At 37.4% G+C, this 27,840-nt stretch overlaps 1 protein-coding gene across 4 annotated transcripts in view; it reads right to left on the bottom strand.

Annotated features, from left to right (window-relative positions):
* Window positions 1–4,646: 4,646 nt before the first annotated feature.
* Window positions 4,647–27,840, bottom strand: part of PTPRZ1 (protein tyrosine phosphatase receptor type Z1) — a 132,771-nt gene continuing 109,577 nt past the window's right edge. For 2 of the 4 annotated variants that reach the window (XM_054277641.1, XM_054277631.1), the window contains exons 14-29: window positions 24,339–24,430; window positions 21,040–21,125; window positions 18,444–18,540; window positions 16,922–17,004; window positions 16,071–16,205; window positions 14,671–14,805; window positions 13,503–13,666; window positions 11,042–11,177; window positions 9,938–10,084; window positions 9,272–9,365; window positions 8,959–9,032; window positions 7,870–7,998; window positions 7,306–7,452; window positions 6,862–7,004; window positions 6,177–6,312; window positions 4,647–5,675 (exon numbers count right to left, since the gene is read on the bottom strand). In XM_054277641.1, the coding sequence (XP_054133616.1) occupies window positions 5,535–5,675; window positions 6,177–6,312; window positions 6,862–7,004; window positions 7,306–7,452; window positions 7,870–7,998; window positions 8,959–9,032; window positions 9,272–9,365; window positions 9,938–10,084; window positions 11,042–11,177; window positions 13,503–13,666; window positions 14,671–14,805; window positions 16,071–16,205; window positions 16,922–17,004; window positions 18,444–18,540; window positions 21,040–21,125; window positions 24,339–24,430 (1,939 nt within the window). In that variant the 3' untranslated portion in view covers window positions 4,647–5,534. Of the gene's footprint in view, window positions 5,676–6,176; window positions 6,313–6,861; window positions 7,005–7,305; window positions 7,453–7,869; window positions 7,999–8,958; window positions 9,033–9,271; window positions 9,366–9,937; window positions 10,085–11,041; window positions 11,178–12,683; window positions 12,768–13,502; window positions 13,667–14,670; window positions 14,806–16,070; window positions 16,206–16,921; window positions 17,005–18,443; window positions 18,541–18,703; window positions 18,725–21,039; window positions 21,126–24,338; window positions 24,431–27,840 lie in introns of all 4 variants that reach the window. The other 2 variants (XM_054277612.1, XM_054277621.1) reach the window with 2 other exon arrangements.

The following is a 27,840-nucleotide window of genomic DNA, read 5'->3' on the forward strand; positions in this document are numbered from 1 at the left end:
CCCTGTGCCCCAGGAAAGCATGGAACACTGGTGTCTCACAGCCTGTCTCAGCTTGAGGACCTTGCTCAGCTGAACACATTGCTTCTGCTGTCACTGTGCTGAAAGGCTTTTAAACTCTTTGTTCACATCAGGCTTCAAGGAACAGATTGTTTCACTGTGTGTCTCTCATTTTTTCATTTCGGAATTTATGCTAGTGCCAGATCTTCATGACATGTAAAATCAGTTTCTTTTTGAGATGAAGGTGCTTGAGCCCCATTACCCTCAGACTGGCTTCTTTGCCTCTGTGTTTCACACTCTCTCAGCCCCAGATTTTCCTACAGATGAGAATTATATCCCTTGGAGGGACTGGAGTACAAAAGTGACACTGCTGGAGAAGGGTGTAAGCTGATAGCAAAATAGCTGTTTATGGGAGGGGAAAAAATGGCTCTAGTGGTTGTGATTAGGCTGGAAAACTAAGAAGAGAGAGAGAAAGAGAGAAAAATTCAGCTGTGAGTGTCTAGCAAAATTTATCAAGGCAAATCAGACCATCTCAAATACATTCCTACTAACCTAGTGTGTACAGGTGGTGACTTTCCAGAAACAAAGAAACTAATTACATAAGCCATAAGAATTCCATAAGAGGGTTTTTTTCCCCCCTGACTTGTTTAGGCTTCAAAAAGAAAGAATGCAATTTGAAATGGAGGGGAGTCAGACATGATGTGGCTAAATAATGTGACAGACACTTCTCTTCCTTCTTGTGCCTTTGAAACCCTAATCCAGCAAAGCACAAACTGTGAGAAGTGGATGGCCAGACATGGGCATTGCTGCAGGGAAGTACTGAAAACTAAGGCTGTAACCCATGATACCTCAGACCTAGGGGAGCAGTGGGGTCTTTGTTTCCATTTTTAATCCCAGCAAGACTATTGCTCCTCTCCTTCCCAGCTGTGCTTTGTTTATGCTTCAGAATGAGAGAGAAAGGAGTTTAACTTTGCTAAACCCACCCTGCAGTAAGCATTTACCACAGAGAATTTCAACCTATCTGAAATGACTCACATTATCCTAGGACATAGCAAAGCATTGTAAAGCCAGGCAAAGCATTGTGATAAAACATTCCTAACAAGTTTTGTCAACTGATTTTTGAAGTCCAACAATTTTTCGAAGTCTTTATCTGATTTGTTGTTGTACTGATAGTGATGAGTTTTTATGACTTGTGTTCACCACTTACTGCTGATCCTTGTAAAGCTTTTCCATAGGTATTAAATCTCTAAATCACAATCACTAAAAAGTTGGTGATAGTAAATGACTTGTTTTCTTTTTTCTAAACTCTCTTCTATAATTCTTAAGAGGAAGATCACTAATCAAGTTCTCCCTGTCACACATTGGACTTACAGCTTTGTAAAGAAAAAAGCTTAACCTGATGTTGTTTATTAATATCTTACTTTTTGCCAGAGATACATAACATCTTCTCCACACTTGACCCAGTTTGAATAGGCAGGCTATATGTCTTTTGAGTCTGTGGCTTGGATTATAAGAAAAAAATTAATTAGAATATGGCCTTTGTCTGAGAGAGGAACTGACACGCATTTATTAAAATCTATAATCCATCACAGTTGAAGATTATAGAAGATTTTTTTATGATTCTTATTTTTTTTCTAGATCAGAACCAATATGTGTGAGTAAAGAGATTATGTTAAGCACTTATGTTTTAAATAACTTGTCAGCATGCTAAGATGATGAATGTGATTACAAACATCTCTGCAAGAAACTTTGAATGACAGCTGATTCCTTGGATTACAATTTTAAAATGTCTGCAAAAAATTTAGGTTGAAAGGAACGGTTATGTCAAGATGGGATTTTAGAAAGGAGGATTCCTTTTTTGCTTTTGGTCTACAGATGCTTGAAAACACATAACAGAATTAATTGGTGAAAAAATTACTTTTAATATACAACTATATGGAACTGTAAATACATTAGCAGAAGGTAACTTCATGCTTGTTGTTTGATATGGGAGGCAACAAGCCAGTTTTCCAGAAGAAAAGGTTAAATAAGTAGCACACGAGATGCTAATGTGGTGAAGTGCAGAAGTATAGTATCTGCTAATAAGGTTATGGAATATGGTTTGCAATTGGCCATAAAATCACAATTAACCTTTCTGGTATGTGCACCCCTAGAGATTAGGATATCAATTTTTTTTTTCTATAATTTTTGAATAAGAAGGCTACAAAATATTGCTGTCCTTGTTAGCCTAGATGTGCAAATGGAGTCTGTCAGCAAATCTGAATGCTTTAGAAGAAATAATAAGGAACCCTCAGGACACCTGAGAAAGAAAATAATCCATTTTGCAAAGCACAACCATTACACACCTTTGTATGCACCAAATTTGTGCCTGAACACTGTGAAAAACATGTATGTGTAATTCTTTAAAAAAGTGTATCTTTTGGGGCAATGCACCCTCTGTGTACATTTTGAACTCCAGCCAACCCCCAAACTCTGCAATTTAAAATAGTTCTAGATCCTATTTGTTCACAGCACTTAACTCCATAAGGGATATATTGCATTTTTCCTTGCACTTAGGAGTTCTGTCTCGCTCCTGTTCTTCCTGAACTTCAGAATTACCAATTATGCAACCACGGCAAGAACCACAGGATTTAAAAAAAAAAAAAAAAGTGTAAAACCTGAATAAAGATATTTTAGCCCAGAAAAGTTGGTTCCCTCTGAATTATTTAATGAACTAATTATATCTTTGAACTAAAGAAATGAATACTTGTATCTGCAGGCACGTGGCTGGCACCTTTGGCCCAAGGCTGAGCTACCTGCCCAGATCCTGAGAAAGCTGCTGGAGAGAGCAGGGATGAGCAGCTGACAGGACGAGTGCCATAAAGTCCTAGGGTGCTACACAGGCAGCTCATGGGAAGTTATGTAAGGGAAGGGCAAGCTCTGGTGGAGACCTTTTGGAAAGAAAAGCTTGTGAGTTAAGAAGTACCAGGGAACCTGGTAACACCATTGTGGCTGAGATGATCTAAGCAGCAGCATCTGAGGTTTCACATTTGGGTATGGGGTAGCAAAGCTAAGAGCCATGAAAATAATTGGGTAAGAACCTTTTTTACCTGAAAAGAGATAGACAAGGCTGGAGAAACAGAGGCACTAAGGAGAACAGGGAAGTAAAAGGCACCAGAACAAGGAGAGAAAGGGGTAAAATGTGCTTGCATGTGTATGTGCTGGCTGCTGGCCAGTACCTTCACCCATTCATGCCCTGTGTCTAACCATGGCCTTCTGTCCTGCCCCCTTCTTAAATCCTAGCCCTATTCTCTGTGTCATGAATCCTGTTTCTACCATCCTGTGTGTGTGTAGGCACGTGTATCTCCCTGTGGGGAACATGTGCACTGCACATTCCCTGGCTGGACCTGCACATGGCCATTGGGAATGACAGGGCAATCATCCTGCACGCAGCTCTGCTGGATGGGGAAAGGGAAACATCCAGGGTCCTGAGCCAAATGGATTCAACACTCCACAACCTCTGGGGCTGCACTGCTGTGGCTATAAACAGGCTATAAAAGAGAATTCAAACACATTAATATTTTAACACAGTTTTATGAACCCCACTGTTAGATGGTCTAGATGACTTTCAGTAGTCCCTTCCAACCTTACACCATCCCTGTGAGTTGGTGATACATAGTTTTGTCTATATGATTATTTTTCTTGTAATAAAAGAGAGTAAGAGCATGAAAATGTTTCCCTTGCTGCTAGCTATTTTGACATTCTGTGCCAGTCTATTTCCTTGTCTAGGACCTTCAGGCTCATTTCATGTATCAATAGTATGAGGATTCTTTAAAGATTCTGCTGTTTAGATTCCTCTAAATCTAAATTTATTTTGGCTTTGTTGCAGCTCCACCTATCCTCAGTCCCACACTGCTGAGGGGTCTAGATCTATTGGCTGACACAATGAACTCCCTCACACATGCTTACTCTAGGAATCAGTCAACTAACATCTCACATCAGGCCTGTCTTTTGCCATGCTTAGTTTTCATCTCAGACAGGGTCCATTATTTTCTGTGCATTCTACTCCAGAACAGTATTTCTGCTTTCAAAATTTCTATATATATGCTATGTAAAGTGAGAAGATAGTTGGTCTTGCTGCCCACGATAATTTTAAATGAACATTTTACTCCAGGCTCCTCCAGCCCCTTGGTACAATCAGTATCTTTTCTTGCCAGTTCTGAAGGTTACAGAAAGTGACTGAGGTCAATTTGAAACATTTTGGTTTTGTTCTTGCACAGACTGCTTGCTTTATTGCTCCCCAAGTTTGGCTGTTGCCTTGCCAAAGGAGGCAGCAAAGGGCTCAGCAGCCGAATGAAGGATCAGAAGCCAAGAAAGCACAGAGGTGTCTTAGCAGAGGAGATTGGGACACCTGGGACAGCCCATTTACACACTGGGAGATGTGGGAGGAAATGCTAAAGAAGGAGCTAATGTGGACACTGTAGGCATGGGTCGGAGCAGAGATTAAAAACCATAAAAGTTTTCTATAAATATGTCTCCTGAACTTCTGGATTCCATAGGAAGAGCAGCTGTCTGCAGATCAGCCTTAAGTCCTTGTTCTTGTAAGTAAAAGCTCTCCTGCATGACAGTGCAGACTGTTTACTCCGTGTGGAATACTACTAAGCACAGACTGGAATATTTATATTTATTTTTGCAATACCAGGGTAAAAACAATTTAACAATGCCAAGTACAGTGTTAGTCTCATAAAAAGTTTTCATTTCAAAACATATGATTTCTAGTTCCCACAAAAAGTTAAAATCACATGCAGCTATATGAAGGTAAATTGCTTAAGATGCACAATTATATATCAGAAGACTTTGTTAAAGTAAAAACATACTGACTACATCATTTTAACAAGGCAATTACACAGAACTAGAAAACTGACTCTGTAGTAAAATATAAAAATCTACAATTATAAATATAAATTTGGTCCATGGATCACTACAGAAGTAGCAGTATTTACAGTAAGTATCAGATTACTATTCTAAATGTCTAATCGAAATCTTAAAATGTTGAATGTTATGTAGAACAGTATCTTATTTACATTCTACTATATTAAAAGTTGTATTTCTAGCAAATGTAAATTGTTATAAATACAGCGAATAAACCAAATGCTAAACCCATGACATGTTTGTAATTGAGGATTCCCTAACATCTATAAATATGGTAATTTTAAGTTAAAAGTAAAGCCAGATAAATCAAAAAACCTAATACTGAAAAAACATACCACAATTCAATTATTAGAAACACTGTAAAAGTCAATCAAGTTAGCCCAAATGTAACCATGTATTACAAGAAATCTTTCAAGAAAAGGCACACATTGTTAATGATAAAAGTTCCACAGTAAAGTTGTAGATAACAGAAATGACTTGGTTTGAGCAACGGTTGGGGTCTGACTATTTATATAGTGACTGGACAGATTTTCCCCACCGAAAGTATAAAACTGAAAATAATAATGGTAAACTCCAGGTGTGACTGGTGTGGTGCAGTGATGTGTATGCTTGATTTGATGTGCTAATTAAACTAAGGATTCTAAACTTTCAGCTGCGTTTCCATCAGGTAAAGCTGAGCCATTACTGTCCATGGATGCTGAAGGGTTTTCTTCTTGTCTTGTGCTGACAAGGCTGAGAATAGCTTTGTACAGAAACTGGTACTGCTCCTGGAGGAGAAAAGAGGGCACACTCAGGATGTTGGCACAAATGGTTATTTTGTGGCACTGTTGCTCAATATTAATTAACAGCTGATGTGTCAGGCTGAAAATGCACTGTGCTCCAGAATTTTTTGTGTTACTTAGCAGCTTTATTATTTTCTGACTAATGGCTCCCCCTGTACACAATGTAAAGCACAGCAATAGGGAGCACAGTAAAGGTAGGGGAGAAAACTGTATTTTAAAATAAATATTATATGCTGACTCAGATCCTTGTTGAAGTCAATCGCAAATTTGGGGGCAGGATTAGAGTTACTATTTGTCTGTTGGCTTTTTTCTCAATTTTTTGTCATCTGAATTCTTTCCAGGAAGATTTCTTTTTCTACAACACCTCTGGAAGACAGTTTTGATTAATTCATGCAGAAACTAAGATGCAAAATTCTTCAGTAATGTTGCCCTAAGATCTAATGTCACACACAGGGTAAAAAAGTGCACATTTTGCTTATTACTTACAATGTCTGTAAAGATTCCAGGCCTCATCAGATTTATCATCTTTGCTACATGGTAAACATCCACTGAATTCTCATTTTCCAGCTGATGCATCAGAGTTGTTAATGCACAGAAAGTGCCTGCTGTCACCCCTCCATGCCTTTTTAAAGTAAAACAAAACAAAACTTTAGAAACTGGGTCAGGTTTTACAGCTGGAAAAAATAAAAATTCTGGGGTAAACTGGTAAGATGAATTGTGATATTTAAAATATCACAAACATGAAACATGTCTGCTCAGCACTAGCTTAAAAAAACTTTCACAGCACCTGGCTACAACTTCTTAGATTTATTTCTCTTCAACCCTCTAATAACCAAATGCTTTGGGTCCTTCAGTGTTTCAACATTTTGTTATTTTTTTGCCGTTATTGAACATCTGGAGAACGGTATGGTGCCTCATCTAAACAGTTAATCCTTTCAGTAAAAGGCAATGAAATCTTAACTGACTTCCATAACCATCTAGAGTATCAAAATGATAAAACTGAAATGAAGTATGATAAAATAAAACTGTTTCTCTTGTTGATGCAGTTGGAACAGAGGCATCACCACTACTGTTCAGTGCAGACTTTGTGCCTTGTTTCAGCTGCTTTCAGGCAGTGAAAGGATGGTTCTACAGAAAAACATCAAAGGAAACAGAAGAATGCAGTTCTTACTCATCATGTACAATCATGGGCCCATCACGGCTGGAAGCTTCCTCTTTGATGATGCTGATCAGTTCAAAAGTTTTACTAATGGGACTATCAGGATTTGGCCATTTTGGACACTGAAAATGCCTCACTTCAAGTACATAGTCATCCTAAATGATTAAAAAAACAAACAAACAAAGCAGCCATAAATCAATTTTGTAAAAGATTGACTTTCTTTATCCTTTTCCTTCGCCTTGTTCCAGCTCTGCCTCCGGAGGCAGAACCCCACTGCTGTGGAGGTTGGACCACTCTATTCATCATGTCATCATATTGCCTTATAGACATTACTCCCTCCATAGATGTTTCTAGGACATGGATATTTTATCAGTAATTTAACATTGAAAATGTAAAAAATGTGGGCATTACCTTTAAAAAATCAAGTCCTGAGTTACATGTTTATGACAGTGTTACCTGTGTAGCTTCTAAAATAAAGTCTTGGATTATGAGCTTCTCCTCGTTAGACAGACACTTGTGTTCCTCAGCAATCATAGTGACTTTGAAACTCTCACAGTTTATAGGCTCATCTTTGTTTGGCCAGTACACAAATTCATCTTCAGCCTCCAGGAAAAAAAAAACCAAAATTGGAGTCATAAAGGTAAATAGTGTTAAGCTCTTAAAATACAAAATCCAACATAATAAATAATGTGTCATGTATATATTAAATCCAGCCATGTAGATTTAAATTGACAAATCAAATTTTCAGTGGGATAACACTGAAACAAACACTGCTGTTTGCCTCCTTGTATAAATTGTAGAGGACTGATTCAATATGTTTTCATTCCAATCATAATCTGCCTAGACAAGGATTTCTAGATTTCTGCTAGATGACTTCGAGATTTTACACTCAGCTTGGTATTATTAATTTTAACTGTTTTTTGCAGGATCCAAGACATTTTCTCATATCCTGCATATTTAAAAATGGTAGCACCAATAAAATTCATACATAATCTCGTAACAATCAGCCACAGAACTCACCATATTCTGGCTATCAGGAAGCATGACTATTAATTGTGCATTATGGTCCCATATCATTCTCCAGAAATCCTTGATAGTGTGTAGTAAGGGATGCTGAGTAATAATGAATTCATTACTTTGATAATAACCCTGCAAAAAAAAAAAAATTGACAGATTTGGAATTACTGCCCAAGTATTAATGCTTAAAGGAAGCTTCTAGTGGACAGAACAAGAATCTAGAAAATGCATTGCATGCTTGTTCCTTTGTTGGCTCCCTGCAAATAGTAGAAAAATATGAAAGTTCCACTGAAATATTTTCTGTGTGAAAAGGATAGATTTAATTACATTGAAAACATTTTTAAAACTTAAAAAAAATTAATAAAAAAAGGAGAAAAGGCATCAGAGGAGACTCAAACAGCCAACTCAGAATAAAAATATATTATCCATAATTCCAGAAGAACTGAATACCTGACCAAATAAAAGAATTCTTGAAAGATCTGCAAAATTCCCAAGCAAGATATTTTGTACAGATATCTCAGGTCAATCTCTCACCATGAAAGAGAGTTCCTATGCAGCTAAAAGATCACAGCACAGAGATTTGCCATCTCTTTCCTGCCTGTCCAGGAGGCATTTACTCCTCCCTCTCAGCTATTGAAGGGGGGAAAGAGTTGAAGAAAACCCAGAGAGCAAAAAGATAATGGAAAGCTGGTGAACTGTGGTATCTTAGGCTATGCCAGCTGCAAAAGCACTGTAAGATGAGCAGGTAGGAAGACAAACCCCAATAAAGCCATTAAAAACTAACTTGCTACTTAACACATTGAGACTTTCAGTTCATCTCAAAAAATCTTTCCATACAGCATTTAGCTTTACCAATTTTTAAAACTATGATGTGATTTCTGTTTCTACAGATTGTTAAAATGCAATGCACTTAACCAAACTTAAAGCCAGTAACAGTGGTATGAGTACTTCTGGGGGAAGTAACTCTTTCAGGCAGAGTGATAATGGAAGAAAGGAGCTTTCAAAATCAGGACTGTGCCACCCTAAATCAGCCAAATGGCAGCTCTGAAAACAGCTGTTCATTGTTTTTCACCAATATATTTACTCACTTACCATAATATAGGAAGCATTGATGTAGTCTGTGCCTTCACCAGACAGTGATGAGATACCCACTCTAGATCTTTCCACTGTAAAAAAAGTTATGAATTCACAAGCATGTTGCAATGACTCATAGCAATTATCTCACATCTCACAGTAATTATAACACTGGGCTCCATCAATTGGGACAAAGTGCTATCCAGCCATCTATTTTGTTTTTCTATGTGAAATTCATAATTCACTTCTTGGCTGTAATGTTCTCTACAGAACATTGCTCCAAACTAATGCAGATGTCTTCAGTGCTTGTTGAGGATTTGAAGAAGCTTACCAGGAATGATAGATGAGGTTCGGTTCTTTTCTCTGTTACACTGTTTGAGTGCAGTTGAATAATCACACTGCTGTGTGTTAGACTGGCTCAGTAACTGAAACAATGAAGTTAAAAAAAGGTCAGGTAACTGCAGAAAAGCCATTCCTTCATAAGCTGCATTAAACAGAAGGGTGCCTATATTGCAGGTTTGTTGTCTCTCTAAACTTTGGTTATCTAGTTATCTGTCTAAACAACTTAACACATCACCAGAATATTTTTTCTTCACTGTTCTTAGCAGTTCGAATTATTCTTGAACCCTAGATCCATAACCATATCTTTGAAGGTGAAGTCTGACATATCTGCCAGAATGGTATCTTTCCAGACTGCTGTTTTACCTTTGAGATCTACCTGCAAAGGCATGTAATTAAATTTTCCAAAATTTACTTACTGTCCTATTTCTCATGATCTCTTTTCTGTGTATTTATTTGGTAGATTCCTTGTTAAAGAGTATGGCAATAATTCTGTCCCAATTGACTGCATTAATTTCATAAATTTAATCTTAATTTAGGCTCAGCAGTTCAATTTTAGGTAGAGGAAGCTGATGAAAGTTGTGTTGAGATACCTACTTTTAAGTCATTCAGGTTTACAAACCCAAAGATTTTCACACTATTGTCTCAGAGAGCTCACCTTGAATTGTTTCTCCAGCCTGGTCTTTCCTGTTGGTCCAGGTATCAAGAGAGCATTAACGTAGGCATGAATGTGAGTCTCAGGGACTTCTGTTTCTTTACTGAGTATCGCTTCCACCAAGGCATCATGAATGAAGATGTACTGCTCCTGGGAAAACACAACCAAGCATCTGAGCTCTCATGACCTTCAGATTCCCCTGGATTCCTCTGGTTAAGCTGCCACTTCTGATGCGGTCAGTATTTTTTCACAGGGGTTTTCTCAAATGCGATCCCCTATAGCGAAGGCTGTCCCTCTGCAGTGGCAGTACACACATTACAAGCACAATTGACAATTACACTTGCAATATATACATACACATCTATATATGTATGATTTAATACCAACTCCTCACTACCTGTGATATCTTATGTTAACAGAATAGAGGTAAAAATGCGAGCACGGCCTTGAGGAAAATTTTCAAGCCAGTCCTACCCCTGGTTCCTACTGCTATTCTCTATTTTCTCTCTCACATCCTTTGGAACAAGTGCCCTAGCTGTTGATTAACTTTTTTTTTCTATTGAAAGGCACTGGGGAATCTAACCACCTGTTCTTGAAACCTGAAATAGACTTTCAAATGCCCTGCTGTTGCCCTTATTGTTTTTTCTTGGTCTTTCAATATTCTATATATAATCTTCAGTTTAAAGCACCTATATATAATTTTCTGTGTGAAATAGCTTTTTCAGCATATTTTATTGCCTAATATAAACTCTTTGATGAGGTTCAGTGAAGATCTGAATGCCTGACAATGGTGCTTCCTCACAAAGCTCCATGACAAAAATACAAGTCCTGCCAAGGAAGCACTGCTGCAGGAAGCATGATTTATACAGGCTTCCTTCTGAGTCCTCCTTAATAAACAGACAAGAGCCCAAGGAAAGGTAATTTCTAATGCACTGCTCTCGGTGTGCCTAGAAGGCTGTCTATAAAACCAAGGGAAGCAAAAGGGAAAATCTAGTCTGGTGACTGGTTTCTGTCTGTCTGGTGGTGCCAGCAAGACGATTGCATTATCTCTCCTCCTGCAAACAGAAAGTTTGTAATAGTCTCATGCTATTTATATTTTACTCTTACCTCAGTCTGCACCAAGTAGTTCCTTTGGGTACGTATGTGTTTTAAGAATCCAAATATGTTGACTGTCCCTTCATGCTGAATTTGCTGCAGCATGCTGTCTAACACTATGTATGTGCCTGTCCTTCCAACACCAGCACTATAAAACAAAAAAATGGTCTTGAGCCTGAAATAAAACACTGATGTATAGAACTTTTCCATACACATATTTTTTTCAACAAACTGCTGCATACAGAAAATTTTCCTCTACAAAATGAATTTATTATACAATATACTTTGTTAAAGGTTCGAGGCTAGTAATCTTCAAGATAGTAATCTTTTTCTTTGTGCAAGAATAGATCTAAAGATCACTTTCTCTAGTGATTTTTACATTATAGGCTGAAATAGAACTAAGGGATTTCCTGCAGGTCTGCAATTTTGAGCCTTGATACTCCTTAGGATGCTTTGCCAAGTATATCTACATAAGGTGGTATATGTCAGCACTTAGACACAGTTAGTACATTCAAATTCTTCTAAGTTGAAACCCCACTTTAAAGCAAAAGTTGCATTCTGCAACCCACTACAGTACAGGAGATTTCAAAGATAAACCCCGGGAAAAGGCAGAACTGTTGAGAGTGTATCTGTAAAAGAAAAAAGCTGAGTGCTCCTTAGACAAAGTTAAGATGGCAAGCAATGTTTGAAAACCTTTTTAACAATGGGAAATGGAGAAGAAAGTGTTAATCAACTCATTCCTCTTATGAACTGTGATTAACATAGTATAAAATCAGCTGTATCATAAAACTATAGAAAAACGTTTTCATTTATAAAATATCTGGGTAGGAAGTACAAGGTCAAGAGGTCAGTTTTTGTTATCTAGCAATATATGGGAAATTGTAATTCCCCTCTAAGATATGAAGGAACATTATGAATACTGTACATGTAACTTGAGAGCAGCACTGTGCTGGGTCTGCATGGTCCCCTGTGGGCAGATCCAGCTCAGTCCATACATGCTAATTCAGTCATCTCATTTCTGCCACAGAGGGGGCACAGAGCACAGGTAGACTGAGATCAGATTGCTGTAATAAACTGTCTAAATAAGTATGATATGAAACCCAAAGGTCCAGGTTGTTAATACCCTGTTAGACACAAAGAAGCACAAAGATTACCAGACACCATCTGTACTTGTTATGAAAGATAAAACATGAAAAGTACCAAATAAAAATAGCTAAAATAAATTTTATGAATCTCATCATTTGTGTCTTCCATACAGCCTGTAAATATAAATAAAATTTATATTTCAAACATGAGATGATTCCTTTGAAATTCCTTAGTGCATGTGGTCAGTTTAGCTAAAAACTGCACAAAACTGCCTACAGACAGAGGTGAGTTATACCTGTGACCCAAGGGAGAGGTCTGACTGAAGCCACACAACTTACTACCGTTCACTTCTAAAAAACTCAGTTTAATTGACTCCTAATGTATTGCCAATATCTCAGCAATATCAGACTTGAAATTTTGAATTTCCCAAGAACAGCCAGGATGTAAATAGCAGCAGAATAACAAGATATGGAATTTTCATTTTCCAAGCTAAAAACAGATGTCAGTCAGATTAGATCGTCCCACAAATAAAATATCTTCATTTGCAGCATTTGTGAGGTGACTTTACCTGTTGGCTTTCTCAGTGTCAGCTCCAGAAGGACAGAATTCATGAGGAGGTTCTCTTTCCAAATGTTCCATCAAAGGTGAGGTACTACAGTGGAAAACCAGAACCTGCTTATATATTTTACAATAACCCGGTCCTTCATGGGCATTGTGAAGTCATTCCAGGCCCTACAAGCCCTTTTTAACCAATTTTCCCTGAGCTGCCAGTTCCAGAGAGCACTGACAGAGCGCCTGCCTGCACACTGCGGCACATGCAGACCTCAACCGCTCCCCAGAACGCTCCTCCTTTGAAAATGACTCCTGGAGCCCAGAGAATGTTAAAAGCAGCACAGTTGTAGTTCAGCCAGGAACAGAGAGAGTCTTCTCTTGTGCACAGAGCTCCTCTTAGGATTACAGAGTATCCCTGCACCAAAGAAAGCATGAGCCAAAAGCGTCCTAACAATATAATTGCAGAAATGAAACAATTATCCCCACACGTGTATCTGGTAAGCTCATAGCATTCAAGAAAGCAGTACAGAAATGTGAAAAAAATAGAAGTAAAAGCAGTTTAGCCAAAAAAAAAAAAAACAAAAACCAGAACATAGTGCAGAGAAGCAGCATCATCTTGTTTATGGAGATTTACAGATTTACAGAAGTGGCACAATTGATTAGTTGGCCTTATGAAGGAGAGAAATATCAGATAAGAATATCAGCTAAGAAGTTAATCTTACTCCACCAGGAATTGTTAAATACAAGGGTGAAATTTTGCTTAACCCACCACTGAGAAATTCTTTTCTTCTGCAAAAGAAAAGTGGAGTGAACCTTACAGCACTAGAAAGCACACCTGCAATGAACCACAACAGGCCCCACAGCGTGGCGCTTCGCCTGCGACGCCTTCCGCACGAAGGTGAGAACGGGCAGGGAATATTCTGGAACACCCATGTCAGGCCACTGGGTATAGTGGTACTGAGTCACTATGCGGCCACTGGACCTCCCTTTCTGGGAGCCCTGCAACAAAAAAATAATTGCACATGTAAGCAGCCCATATCTTCCTTCATTTTATTTCCACTCCTGGTAGTTGCTGAACTAGTGCTATCCCTGTTTAGTTCAAAGCATGCCATCTGGCTCTGAATATCCCAGCCTCCAAAGAGAAGGGGAAGGAAGGACCTGTGGTTCTGTTTTACCAGCCTGCCCACTGAGTGGGAAAATGACCTGACACTGTCTCAGAGAGCCATAGAGAAAGATTAAGAGCACTGGAGGGTAACAAATTACAGCTGCTCTCAAGAGTCACCAGCTCTTGCTGCCACTCTGCCCCATCTCTGCTGAGTGAACAGGAAGAGTAGGGTCCATCTCACCCAGCTTTAGTGATCTACAAGGTAAGGAGCCTTGTGTAGGCTGCTTTTCTAAGCTCCCTTCCTCCATGGCAACTCAGAGGCCGGGATACCTTCAGAAAGCAGGTCATCTCATTGAGAGATTGGTTCCTAAAATAGGCAGAATAAATTAATTGATAGTAAATGCCAAATATTATGTATTAATTATGCAGAGAGAGTGAGAGACTAGATGTCTCAGACATTTATGTGGCTAGAATAAATTAAGTTTTCAGAATTCTCCTCAAAGTAGCTAACATCACCCTGCTGAGCTGAGATCATGCTGGTTCTGGTTACAATAAAACAAAGTGTGTATTCACATGTCTTTAAAAAGGAAAATGGAGAGATGAGGCAGATAACTTAACTCATACCACATTTTCTTCAAGTTGCTCTCTTTCTGAAAATGTATCATCCTGCTACCCAGGCAGTCAAAGTCCACATCAGCTCTCCAATGTGATCACTGCTTTTTCCCAGCTTGTTTATCTGGTTAAATTAACTAAGGTTCACAAGCATCTTGGCTGGCTGAGATGTACAGGATTCATCTTCACATATACAGCAGAAAAGAGTTGTCAACTGCCTTAAAAATATTCTGAGCATCTTTTAACACTTCCTTTTGCCTACTTGTGTTTTTAGGATGTCACAAACCTTTTTGATCTTGGTGTTTCTAAGAGTAAAATTCCTCACAGTGTAATAGGCAAGTACATGAACACTCTTCTGAGTAACCAAGAAGTTCCCATATTCTTCACTACCTTCAGCAGGCCAGTACTGGTCACATTTTCTCTGTAAGAAAGAAATTTCCTCTGTTAGAAAATTTCTCTATAAATAACAGAGAAAAAAACTTGTAAAATGTCAAACTAGTAAATGTTCAAATTTAAGAGCAGAGTAAAGCATGAAACTGTATTGGGACTGTCAATACATCCAGTTTATAGTAGACATGATCTTCTGTGCAGGAGAACAAATAATTATTTTGTGCTGTAGAGGGATAGCTGTCCAAAGATGCTCTTTATTTGGAAAACTAAAAAAAAAAAGGTTTAAATCATACTATCAGAGTTAAAAGGGTCCAATATTGTGGAATTTTCCATTCTATAGACACTCTAAAACCTAAAGAAAAAACCATGATCTATAGGAAATATAGGAATACATCCAAGTCAGTAGAGTCCTGTGTGGCTTTCGATTAGTTTATAGTATGGGCAGAGAATATCTGGAGGAGAGGGTAGGAGTGAGCCTGTGTAAGGCTAGAATATACAGGAAGGAGCTGTGATATGTCCAGCCTTTTGGCTGGGTAGTCATACAGCCTTGTCTAAGAGGATTAGAAGTGTGCTTGTTTATAGCATGGTGTTACAAATGAAGTGGTACTCCCAGTCGGCCCTCATCTGAAATTACTGTCTGTATCACCTGAGAAATGCCTTATAGATTTTATGATAAGATTTGGATTCACTTTAGGCATTGCTGCCAGTGTGTGGCAAGGGAGATGCAATGTCTCCTCATGTGAACTCCCATCACATAATCAGAGAAACACACCCTGTGGTGGGATTTCATCTCATTTGGTCTCACTGGACAAATGTGTGTCCAGTCATGTAGCAGGAAAGGAACTGTGAGTACCATGGGATGTTAACAGGGAACAGACAGCGAATATCCAGGAAAGTTCACTTGAACTATATTCTTCTCCTTGCCAGGGTCCAAGGCAACCCTGACAAAGTGCATGATGGCAAGGACATAAGCAGATTGGTAGCAGAATGTGGGCACAAGGCCCACAGTAGTATATACAAGTATTCTTTCTTTCAGTATAAGATGTTTTTTATTTTTGTGGTTAGAACATGGTATTTTCAAGATTTATTGAATATTTTCTTTAGTTTCATTCTATAAATCCTCAACTGTATACTTCTGTAGCCAGAAGTATACAATCCAGGTACAGGCAATTACTACAAACTATTGCTTTTTGCTCAATAATTGACTAAACCAGATTTTAAAAAGAAAGATGGGAATTTGCTACAGGTAGATTTAACAACATTAGAGAAGTAAAAACTGGACAACAGTACTCATACCCTTCCTTTCTCAATGAGATTAGTTATCATCACAATAACTTCCACGTTATGTTCCCATATCATTCTCCAGAAATCTTCTGCTGTTGATTTTAGAGGCCCTTGAGCTGCAATGTAGGCTTTTGGCTTGTTGTAGCCCTAAATTGAAATAAAAGAAATGACACTTGTCAAATCACTGTCCATGAGCAAAAGGAGTTTGGGAGCTGTACACGACATTTCATGTATTTTTTGAAGACTCTGCAAAACTTTTAAGTGCTTTTAAATTTTTAACTGTTGACTTTGTGGAAACCCTGTGGTATCAAATGATATAGGAATACAACTGTCATGCCAGTGTTTATCAGTCCAACAAATAGGATCTGTATGTTCAAATGTCCATGCTTAGGCAGAACATCGACATGAAAGTGATTAGGAGACACACAGACGTGCATTGCAAAAGGGGTTTAAAAGATGAATTATGATCATTCACATGTAAATAATTATGTAATGAAAACTGGTAATGGTATCTTGGTGAGGCTCTGAGCCAAATGGCATTTTCCTCTCATGAGATTACCTCAGATGGGAGAATTAACCATTCAGATACTTCTAAAATGGCTCAGATGTGAAGGACATTTTTTCTTTAAAAATGCCCCTTGTTAAGCTGTTGCTGCTACAATACCAAGATGGATTCAAGAAAGAATTGGCATTTTACCTTTGCTTTAACTTTGTAGGCTTAACTTAAACTGGAAAAGTTTTTTTAACAGAATCTGTAGTATTGTGATACTTTTTTGGAATTAAATCTATTCCTCTCCATACATATTTTTTTTACAGAAAAGGCTGACAGATCAATAGGCCAATAGATAGAAAAAGGCACTTACATCGACGTAGTTTGCATTAATATAATCAGTCAGTTTTCCATCCTTTTCAGCAAGCTGTGCTAATTTAACCCTAGTGTGATCATCTGCAGTAAAACAAGGGAGAAAATAAGCATTTTTTGGTAAAAATTATATTCTTTCTCATAAAAATAATGAAATGCATTTTTACAATACACAAGACCAATACACTAACAATCACATATGCAAACATCCTCTCCTTGGATATGAATCAGATCAAAAATTCTAATTTGTGGAAAAAATAAAGAAATTAACCCAAAGTTTGAAGGGATTCAGAATCTAGTGGCCTGAACAGCAGTACCAGGGGTCATTTTAGCCACTATGACATGCTTCTCCTATGGCCTCTAGCTTGTAAAGGTGTCCAGGTCTTCAATAAGTCCTGAGTCATGACTGCCAAATCTGCACAGTGGGATGTCTCAAAATGACAGCAGGCACCAGCGCTGAGGAACTTCAGTTCCAAGTTAAAAGAGTGGACTCTGGAGAGCAATGGGCTTTGAAAATGCTGGCCATCTGGAGAGTCAGCAGTAACTACATCAGGGGGAGATGAAGCGTTCTGTAGCCTGCACTGATTGTCAGAACTACACTTGAGTCACTTATAGAGGACAATTCTTGCTACTTCAGCTGCCCTAAGCTGCCTCTGCACTGTTTTTTAATAAAACAACTCCTGGGCTAGCACCTTTTGTATGACCAGGTATGAAACACAGTGGCAGAGGAAAATCCCTGAGTTTTTGTCGCTTTAGAGACATCTTTAGCCAGAGAGATTGGCATTTCTTGTGGCCGGTTTACATCTTCTTCTGCCCGACATCTGACCCAGTTCTGACTTTTTAAATTAAGCTTTAGTGACACTGAATGCTGAAGATATATTTAATTTAGAGCTTTCTCGTAATCAGAACAAAGTTGAAATGCTGTAGATAGTAAAAAAAAAGTATTGAGCCACCAAATGATCAAAAACCCAGAGGAAATGGCTTGAAAAAGAGATTAACAAAACTGAATAGATGTGTTACAGAGAAGAAAAATCTGGGAGAGTGATGCAATGGGCAAACAAGGCTACTGGCTAATGAAGCTGTTGTATTACATTGTTGCCAGGCATAACACAACATAAAGCCAGAACATTTATGTTTATATTTGACAGTAAATATATCCAGGGATTTTGAAGCTCATAGAGACAATAAATCACCATTATTCTAAAGCAAAGATGGATTAATTTCGACAATCAAAGCTTCTTTGGCTTTCTAATGGCATTATCATGAAATCTCCCAACTCCCTTTGGGTCATTGCAGAAGAAAAATGTCTCTTGCTGACACATGCCCACCAAAGCAGCAGAATGTCAGAGGACTAACTTAAAGAAATGTGAAATCTGATACCAGCTCCTCTCCAAGGAGCACTTTGCTGGTCAATAGCTGGAGATTTCAGTGCAGAAGTATTTTCCCTCCTGCTAACAACATATAAATCTGTACTTGTTTATAATGATTTCTCGCACTAAACAACAAGTGATGCCTTTACTTACAAGCAACAATGTTTATGTATCGATTCTTATTCTTGTTGTCAGGGTGATTAGAGCTGTCTGATGTAATACCTAGATCTACAGTACAGCTCTGGATTTCCTGAAAAAAAAAGTATGTCACACTTTAGTAACTATTAAGATACATAAAATGTCTTTAAATACTATAGGCAAGCATGAAAAGAACCACAACCTTATACCCAATTATCTATGATATTTTACAACTACTTCATTGCTAAAAAAATTGCAGTGAAATAATTCCTTACCTGATAAAACTCTTTCAGTGTCTAATGAGGGAATGAATGCAAAAAAAGTAAAAAAAATCAAATTCCACAGCACAGAACAAATGGATAAGTGTTTATATAAATTACATTTACTATATGGAAAACAGTTATGGTCATGCAATATATCCATAATAACAACAAACTGAATATTTTGACATAACTCCTAAAAGGAACAAGAGGTAATTTTTCCCAATTAAAATATTGGAATCTCTTTTCCTATCTTTAATGTTAGACCTTAAGCCAATGAAAGCTTGTACATATGAGCAACATCAGAGACTTTAGCCAGATTATCCATATATGTAACAGTTCACTGGAATTTTTATGTGTCCTTATAAATGCATTAGTTTCCCTGAGGAATGCTTTTGCTCTCTTTGCATTCAGCTGCAAAACCTCCCCTGGAGCAGGACTGTGTGCAGTCAGCCAGGCTCACAGCATTCTGGGGAGAGACAGAGCTACAGCCCTCACTCAGGCTGCCTGCGGTCTCACAGTGAAGCCAACAAATCTGTAAAGAGAGGGACAGGCTGGACAAGACAGGCACAAAGTCTGTAAGACTCACTAATTAATTCATTTTATTGATTGCTTTAGCTGACAGGAAACTCAAGCATTTATAAGGTTCACGTTTTTAAACAGCAAATACATTGCCATCACTAAAAGTACTAATGGTGTCTCCCAACGCTCTTCAGAATACATTTTAATGTCAATCACCTTAATCTATTTAAATACATATATGAAATATTGCTTTCGGCTTAAAAAATAGATCTTAAATGAGTTATTTTGTAGTAATAGAAAAAAAAAACTTGCTACCCCCCTCAAAAAAAAAAAAATCTGAACCACCCTTGTACTCTTCAAATATATGCTAACTCTGCAAAGACAATATTTCAGTTCTTTCCAATCTTCTAAGTTCTCTATCAGTAGAGAAAATAACTGAACACTAGCTCTGGAGTAGTCCATAAAGGCAAAAAAAGATCTCCAACAAATTATGAGGACACTGATTTTTTTTTTGGTAATAGTCAAAACTAGCATTTCAGATGCTAGGTTTTTTTTTTTTTTCAGAAATATTTCAGATGCTGCAGCTGTAGCTCAGAGACATGCACTATATTTGGTCTTTAGATCATCGCTGTAATTTAGGAAAAGTAAAATTGTAGGAAAAGATCAATTTAGAATGAACAATCTGATTTCTGTATTGCTGCACTGACTAATGCTGAAAGAACTTTGTATCCATTGTATTTACCTACAGTCCTTCAACATCTGCTCTTATTAACAGCTAGTCAGGCTGGAGCCCAGTTCCATCAGTGCATATGCGCATGTGTAATATATGAATATGTACTGGACATTCACAAGTATTTGCAAATTTGGTCCCACAGTCAAATGGATATTCTGGATGTTAAATGAATTCAAGAAGAAATGCTGATGAAGAGGGTTATGTGAAGGACATGGAATTTTTGGTTCACTGGATCACAATACATTGGTTGGGGAAACAAAAGTAAAACCTGAAGATGCAAAACTCTGAATTTTTACTTTCATTATTGTTTTTGCAACAGGAATATTACTATCGTATTTTACCTTAATACAGATCTACTAAAATAGTTGTTTCTATCCCAACTGACTGATTTTATTAGAAATCTCTTGTAAAAATTGCTAATGGCACAGCTTTAATTAGGTATTTGGGGTTTTAATGCTTATGTGAATTAAGTTAGAACATATCCATATTTGAAATGATTGCAATACACGAGTGGGAAAAACAATGAAGATCATTAATTACATATGGTGATAGTAACATTATAGATTAGAGAATATGTTTCAACATTTTGAAATACCTCTTGTGGACCATATAATTTAGGAAAGGAACTGTAAAACTTTCACTACCACATATGAAGACTACATTAGCTCCCCTGTTAATCAGAAGTCTTGCCACTTGTACTCATTATTACTTCCATTTTATTTTCTCTGTAAATGGAACAAGCAAATATGAGTAGCTTCTGCAAAATTAAATTTTCATTAATACTGGAAAAGCTTTAGATCTATCATTATATCTGATAAACCATATACATTGCACTGCCTTTGCACAGTTTATTCACACAGTTATTCAGTATTTTATCACAATAATAAACATTCCCATTTGTATTCCAGTCCTGATTTTAGGAATCTCCCTAGGCTTTATGCATCAAATCTGTACTGTCATCAAATCACTCACATTTACATGCATTCATTAAATTGGTGCCCAAGTCAGAATGTAATGCCCCTGGTTTTGTTTGCAGGCATTTAAACTTAACATTATTTGAATGTGCTAATAAAAAGATGACATCATAGAAGCATACCTCAAATTCTTCAGAAAAACCATTACTTGCATGTAAATCTGCAACATGTTTGGGAAAATGCTTTATTGGAATTGCTCCAACATCATCTTAGGGATGGGAAAAGACAAAAAATATATTTATGTAGAATAAAAAGCCAGTGACATATAATGAAGTTTATATGTAGGCAATCCACAAAACATCCTGAAATAAAATTCTTGGCATGAACTTTGTATACACAAGTCCCAAAAAAATACAACATCCTTTGATGCCATTAACATTTCTGAAACAGTTACCTAACACTTGTACATTTCTAAATTATTATTTGGAAAGAAGATAATGAAAATGCCTTGCTAGGTCTTGCTCTATCTGTAAGCCCCTCAAATCAAAGAGCTGATTCTGCAAGATGCTGAGCTTGTCTGTAAATAGAAGAATGCACAAAATTCCCTGTGAATTGAAGGAGACATGGGAGGATTAGCTCTTTGCTGCAAGATGTTCAAAAGGAGAGAGCACAGCTCTGAATAATACTGACAAAGTAGGAATGATGAGGCAGAGTTGTCTGGGTGCTCCAGCTGATCAGTGTTGCACTGGAACTTGGAGCCCCATATTCCCAAGCCTACTCAATTAAGGAGCATCATGCCAGTATTTTCATATTAACTGACACTTGCATGTTTGCACTGGCATCCAAGAGAAACAGGAATTAATTTTCATCTTTTACTGCATTAGAGACTACTTTCCATAAAGAATTTTCTCCCAGCTCTCCTTGTGATTCTATGATTACCTATTGATAATAATCTTATGTCTGATCACGGCAGTACTGACCACAGATTTCCACATCAGGATTCATACTTCAAGTTTTAAATGAAAGATTTATGTTTAAGACTTTTTGGCTACTCACAAAGGAAACATCTACACTCTTGAGGAATAAATATGATTAAAGTGACATCTTCATTTTACTTTAGACAAATACAAAAAACACTTGTGTAGAATATGCATCAGAAATAACATCAGAAACCTTTGAGACTTTTAATCTTCTCTTTACTGCAAATATGCTGTGCAAACAAAGTCATCTGTTTGCTAATTATCTGCTAAAGGATGACATTATTTCACTGAGATTTGGTTCCGAAGAATAATTTTGTTGGATTTTTTTTAAAGCCTTTCATGATTTAAAAATATGTTTATTTCGCAATCTGTAATTTCATCACCATTTCATATGTGAACAAAATGTCAGAAACATTGAACAAGGACCTGTTATTCACGTCAACAGATGTTCAGTATTTAGCCCACCTAATAATTTTAGCTTTCAGTTACCAAGAATTTGTTGATTTGTACTAAGATCCATCTGGTCTCCCACTTATATGACTGGATCAGAATACAAAAAGTGAATTTATCCAGTCAAGCCTAAGAGAAGCTGAACAAATGTGTAACACAATCTTCACACTTTGGAGATGAAACTTGGCATGAAGTGTTTATCCTAATGGTATGCAAACACAAAACCAAAGGGAAGGTAAATGACCCAAAGAGTGAGTACAATAATGGAGAAATAAATCTAAGGTTTTGTTTCCTTGCCCGTGCAAATCTCCCAATTCAATCACTTCTGGACCCAGGAATGTATTTTATATCTGAATGGCAAATATAATTTCAAACTACTTAGAGTTTGATAGTGGATCTGAATCCTGCCCTGTAATTCATTACTATTTAAATGCATCTTTGAATTGTGCTGTGAAGAGCCATGGCATCTCCTATCTATGCCAATGAAAGGAAGGAAAACTTAACATGTAATTCTATGGAAGGAAAAAAATATATAATGAGATCTGTGGAGTGTCCTTTTGGTCACAGCCATAAGAATTAAACTTAGCAGTTGCAAAACACTCTTCCTGCCTTACACTCTTTTCTAGTATTATACTGTAATTAGATGCAATTTTAAAATTACACTGTTGAAACATCTGTGCAATAGAAAACACAATAACTGTTCACTTGACATCTGTTGCCTGCAAAATAAAACTATTTCCTCAGTGCTTGTAGCTTTTTCCATAAAATATGTTGTCTATCTTCAGTCACTGAGAAAAAAAAAATTCTCTTTAGTATTTTTCACCATTTCAGAAGAAAAACCTCCAGTTTCAAAACATGCATTTTAGGCACTCAGAATAACTGTAAGTGCAATTATGAAATGGAAAACACTTTCCCCCCAAGGTGAATTGGTCAGGAAAAATTGTAAGAAAATGATACAGTTGTGGTTCAATACAGTGAATGATGGAGAGTTAAAGCAGAGATTTCCTACGACTGCTGCTTATTCTTATATAATAATGTTTTCTGAAATCAAGCCATAGCTCTGCTTTTTAACCATTTAGTAATAGGTTATGCATCTCCTAATAGCATCAATCCATACAAGATGCATTTAAAGATGTTTACAAGTCAGTTACAATGGAAGCCCAATGTTTGGGATTTATTTGTGTTTACTACTTGTTCACACAAAGGTTGATTTTCTTCCTTTAGTCATTCCATGAAAATCCATCTTGTATAATAGCATAGTTTGCAAAAATATTACTTGTGGAACAAGATAATTTTGTCTCATAGGTGAGAATGTGGCTTAGGATATGATTCAGAATTAATTGATTTTGGGTTTAAGTAGATGAAAGAAATTAATCTATTTCATTCTACACAGACTGAAAAAACTGGAAGGCTGCATGTGCGCCTGTGATACTCTTTGAGAAAAGAAAGGAAACAGTTTCCCCAAATAAATGTGGTGGCTGTAGAATCAGAAGATGCTAATAATATTCTGAAATTCTGTATTATTTTAATGAGAGGTTCACATAGCTATACCATAGTAATTATGCTAGTAAAATACGTAAGTATAAGAACATGCTGTAATTGCAAGTGAATTGCAGACAGATGAGGCACATCCTCATCCTGCTGGTAAGAAGAATAGGACATGTTCTATACACAGGTGACAAATCCAATTAGAGGCAGAAATACAACAGAGTCTGTTGCTGGTGTAAATCTCTAGAGCTATTTAGTGTAGCTCAGATGGCTGCATGAGCAGCCACTCTAGGGAGGCTGCACTTGGGATGGCTACAGAGCACAGAGAATCCTTGAGGCAACACTGCAAAATGAAGATATTTCTCTTCTGAGTTACCTACAGAAGAGACCATCAATAACAGAAGTCTGCCAATATCAAGTGTACCTGTTTACACAGATTTGTACAATAGGTTACAAATCTCTGGTTTACAGATGTTATAGTATTTGAAGAATTCTAATTGACACATATAAAGCAGCATCTTCCAACAGCTAACACTGATCCACAGAACAGTTGCCAGAAATACCTGAGACTGGGAAGATTGGAGCTGGGGGACCAGAAATCACTCGAGGTGATGTATTATCTTCTAAATAAAAATGAGCAGTCTGGAAACATTTCCTAGAAAGGAATAAATATACAAAAAAATTGAAAAAAAGGAGAAACCAACAAAATATTAGCTGAGATGATATAGAATTCTGGCATTATTGAGTCAGAAAGAAAAATCATGGTTTTGAAAACCAATTTTCATGGAGTGTCAAATACCACTGCTACAATATAAATATTCCCCCAGCACATCACCAAATTATGCATACAACATGAAGATACTACATTACCTCAGCATAATACATAGTTCATGCATCTTTACCTATACCAGAAGCAGAAGATAGAGCACACATCAGCCATAGTGACAGCTAAAGGAAAAACTCTGCATCAGGAGCTACTGCAGATGCTGTGTAACTCCAAGTACATAAAACATCACTGTCTTCCTTACTTATCCAAATTCCCTTAAATAATTACTGTTCCCTTTCAGGTGATGATGCTAGCCTGAAGATGGAGCAATGTTTGAGATCAGTTCTGGCAATTCATTGACAGATGCTACTTCAGACATGGAAATGCAATAAAAGCAACATGTAACTGCCAAAACAGCGGCTCTAGAACTGCTGTGACTGGGGCTAAACAACTTTTCATAATGTAATCACAACACTGAGGGACACCTTAACCAAGGAGGACTTCCCTAAGCTTACAGACAGAAACAGGGGGATTTCTAACTCCAGGAGATGCTAGCTTTGTTGCAAAAAAACATTGAAGTATGAATGCAAATGGAACCAACCTTAACTGTGACTCACAATGTTATTTGTATCTGTGCTATAATCCAGATGTGAAGATAATAGGAATAGCATCTGTTAAGAATTCAAGCTATTCAAAGGAATGAATAACTAACTGCTGCTGTAAGCATTGCAAAGCTTCTTTAATTAAAAAATCTCCATATGATTAGACATGCTAATAACAATCTTAACTTTGGGTCATTTAATCTCTCTGAAATATTATTCATAATCATAAAATTTCAAAATAAACATATGCCTCATGAAAATACTAATCTCATTTTATATTTACAAGATTCTGCTTCTTCAGATCAGTTGGCTGCAGCCATTGTATGATTGTTACTTTCTGTAATCACTGTTATTTTAAATTCTGTATCACTGCAGTCATAAAAACTGCATAATTCTGTTCCTGTATCGCTGCAGTCATAAAAACCCTCATATAATCGTTATAAACAGAAATAAATTTTGAAGATACTTTCAGAAACAGATAGGGAATATGTGGCTGTTGTCATTCTTTCCAGAACCATTAATATAGAAAATAAAGACTTTGGTAAGCTTATTTGAATTAAGCCTCTGGGAAACATGCCCATATTCTTAGAATGTGTTGAGAATTTTCTATCAGTGTACAATACAGACCCTTAAAACACAACAAAAAGAAGACAGCTACCTAAAAGAAAACTGAGACATGCAGAATAGTTCTGGTAACTCACATGACAATGAAATCTGAAGTACAGCTAGAATTCTCTAAAAGTGTATTTGTGATGTTCACAGAGAAACTTTGACTTTGCATGAGATATCTGGAGCATACATGGCATCTGTTATGTACGTGGTTTCACTTAGAAATGGCAATTTTGGATGCAGACCAAGAACCCACTCTGCAGGAACCTGGGAACACCCTTCTAAATTTTAGAGTCTCTAGCATCAGAGTTAGTGGCTGCTGAGGTGGGAGAGGCTGTCTCCATGCTAGCACAAAACTCGAGAGTTAGTATCACAACTGTGTGTGAAATATCTGTGAGATGCAGGCAAGTCTCCAAGTCTTCAAATCATGAAACACTTTGGAAAGTCTGGCCCTTTCTGCTGGGCACAGCAAATGCTGTGTTGTGTTTATTAAAAACTGACCAACCAAACATGCCAGACAGTCTGATGTGAAAGCTCCAAACCCAAAAATTGTCTTTCCCCCAAACGTCTACTGCTTGTGAACAACCATCACATGTAAGGTTTATGGACTAACGTTGCCACCTATTTGCTTGAGAAAAGATTGAGCTGTAAAGAATTTAATTAGCATAATGACTTTCACATCTAAAGCTGCACTTACAATGTCCTCATATTATTCCATACACTCATTATCCCTCACTGAGCCAATGTATTTTTAATCTTTAAAAATTAATTGTGGCTGAAAATAAATTACACCCTTAGCACATTCGGGAGACAAATTCATAGCAGTTGACTTAACCTGTAATAAGACTCATAAATAGGCACTCCATCTGCTTCTGCATCGGCACTGAAAGCCTTCATGACTAAACCTAACGTTAATACTCACATCTTGTTAATTATCACTTGTTGTTAATGAAAAAAGTGATGACTATTTCAAACTTCCAGACAAAGGTCCCATCACTCAATAACCTGATTATTTAATTTACACCTTTCATCTCAGCCTTAGATCTCCAACCTAAAACTGTAATTTGTAATTTAGACACTGCACTTGTTCAAACACACACTTTATAGATGGGGGCAGTGCTAAACCACTGAATTAATTACAGTGTCTGGATGTGTACAGCAGCAGCAGCAGCACTTCAGTCTGGCAGGAAGGATACTGGATCTGAATGAACACTTCAATGGCAGCTACATGACACTACAAGACCAGGCCTCAGACTGTGGGGGACACAGATTTCCAAGCATTTGGGCCCCTGGACCCAAAGGTGCCCTGGTTTCTGCCCTGGGGCAGGGAGTGCTGGAGCAGGGCTGGGGCTGAGGCTGGCAGGGAGCACAGCACCCTGTGCCCATGGGACTGGGTGTGGGTGCAGAGAGATCCTGCCCAGGGACCCGGCACGGGAGCTGAGCTCTGCCAGCCAGAGCCACCTGGGACTGATGTGTTTGTGCTTCTCCTGCTCATGCACAGTGATCTTACAGGCATGATTATTCTTTCTCTGAAAACTTCAGGGTCTTTTGAGCTCAAGGATTATCTGCCAGTAGGTATTCTCAAACACTTACTAGATTTTTTTTTTAAATTTACAGATAATTTAAAGATGTGGTGAAACCAAAGGATCTATAAGTGGATCCTCAATGGATATTAATTATTCATTTTTTAAATAGTTGCAATTAATTTTATGTGTTTGTCAAGTGGAATTTTAATTGCCATATTTTATTAAGACTTTCATTTATGACACGGCACACTGTTGAAAAGTTTTTCCTTTATGGATGGATGAGTGTGGCCTCTGTATATTTAAATCTGGTTTAAGTGTTCCTGCATGTACAAGTTTAATGATCCTCAGAGAAGGTTCTCAACTCTGTTCCCATAAACTTATCACAGGACTCAAGGCATTAGTTCAAATCATGGCTAAGAAAATGAACATTCTCTGACAGGTATGGCTCAAATTATATAAGGTGGTAGAGGAAATTTAAAATGCAAATAACTACTCAGGGTGTTGTCTGTCATCAGCTTGGTAATTTCTGAAGTGTTGTTATCATGAAATGTCTAACAGGCTG

The sequence above is a fragment of the Melozone crissalis genome, unplaced genomic scaffold, assembly GCF_028551555.1.
Source record: "Melozone crissalis strain CALT ecotype California unplaced genomic scaffold, PUWL_Pcris_2 ptg000004l_1, whole genome shotgun sequence".
Taxonomy (NCBI): domain Eukaryota; kingdom Metazoa; phylum Chordata; class Aves; order Passeriformes; family Passerellidae; genus Melozone; species Melozone crissalis.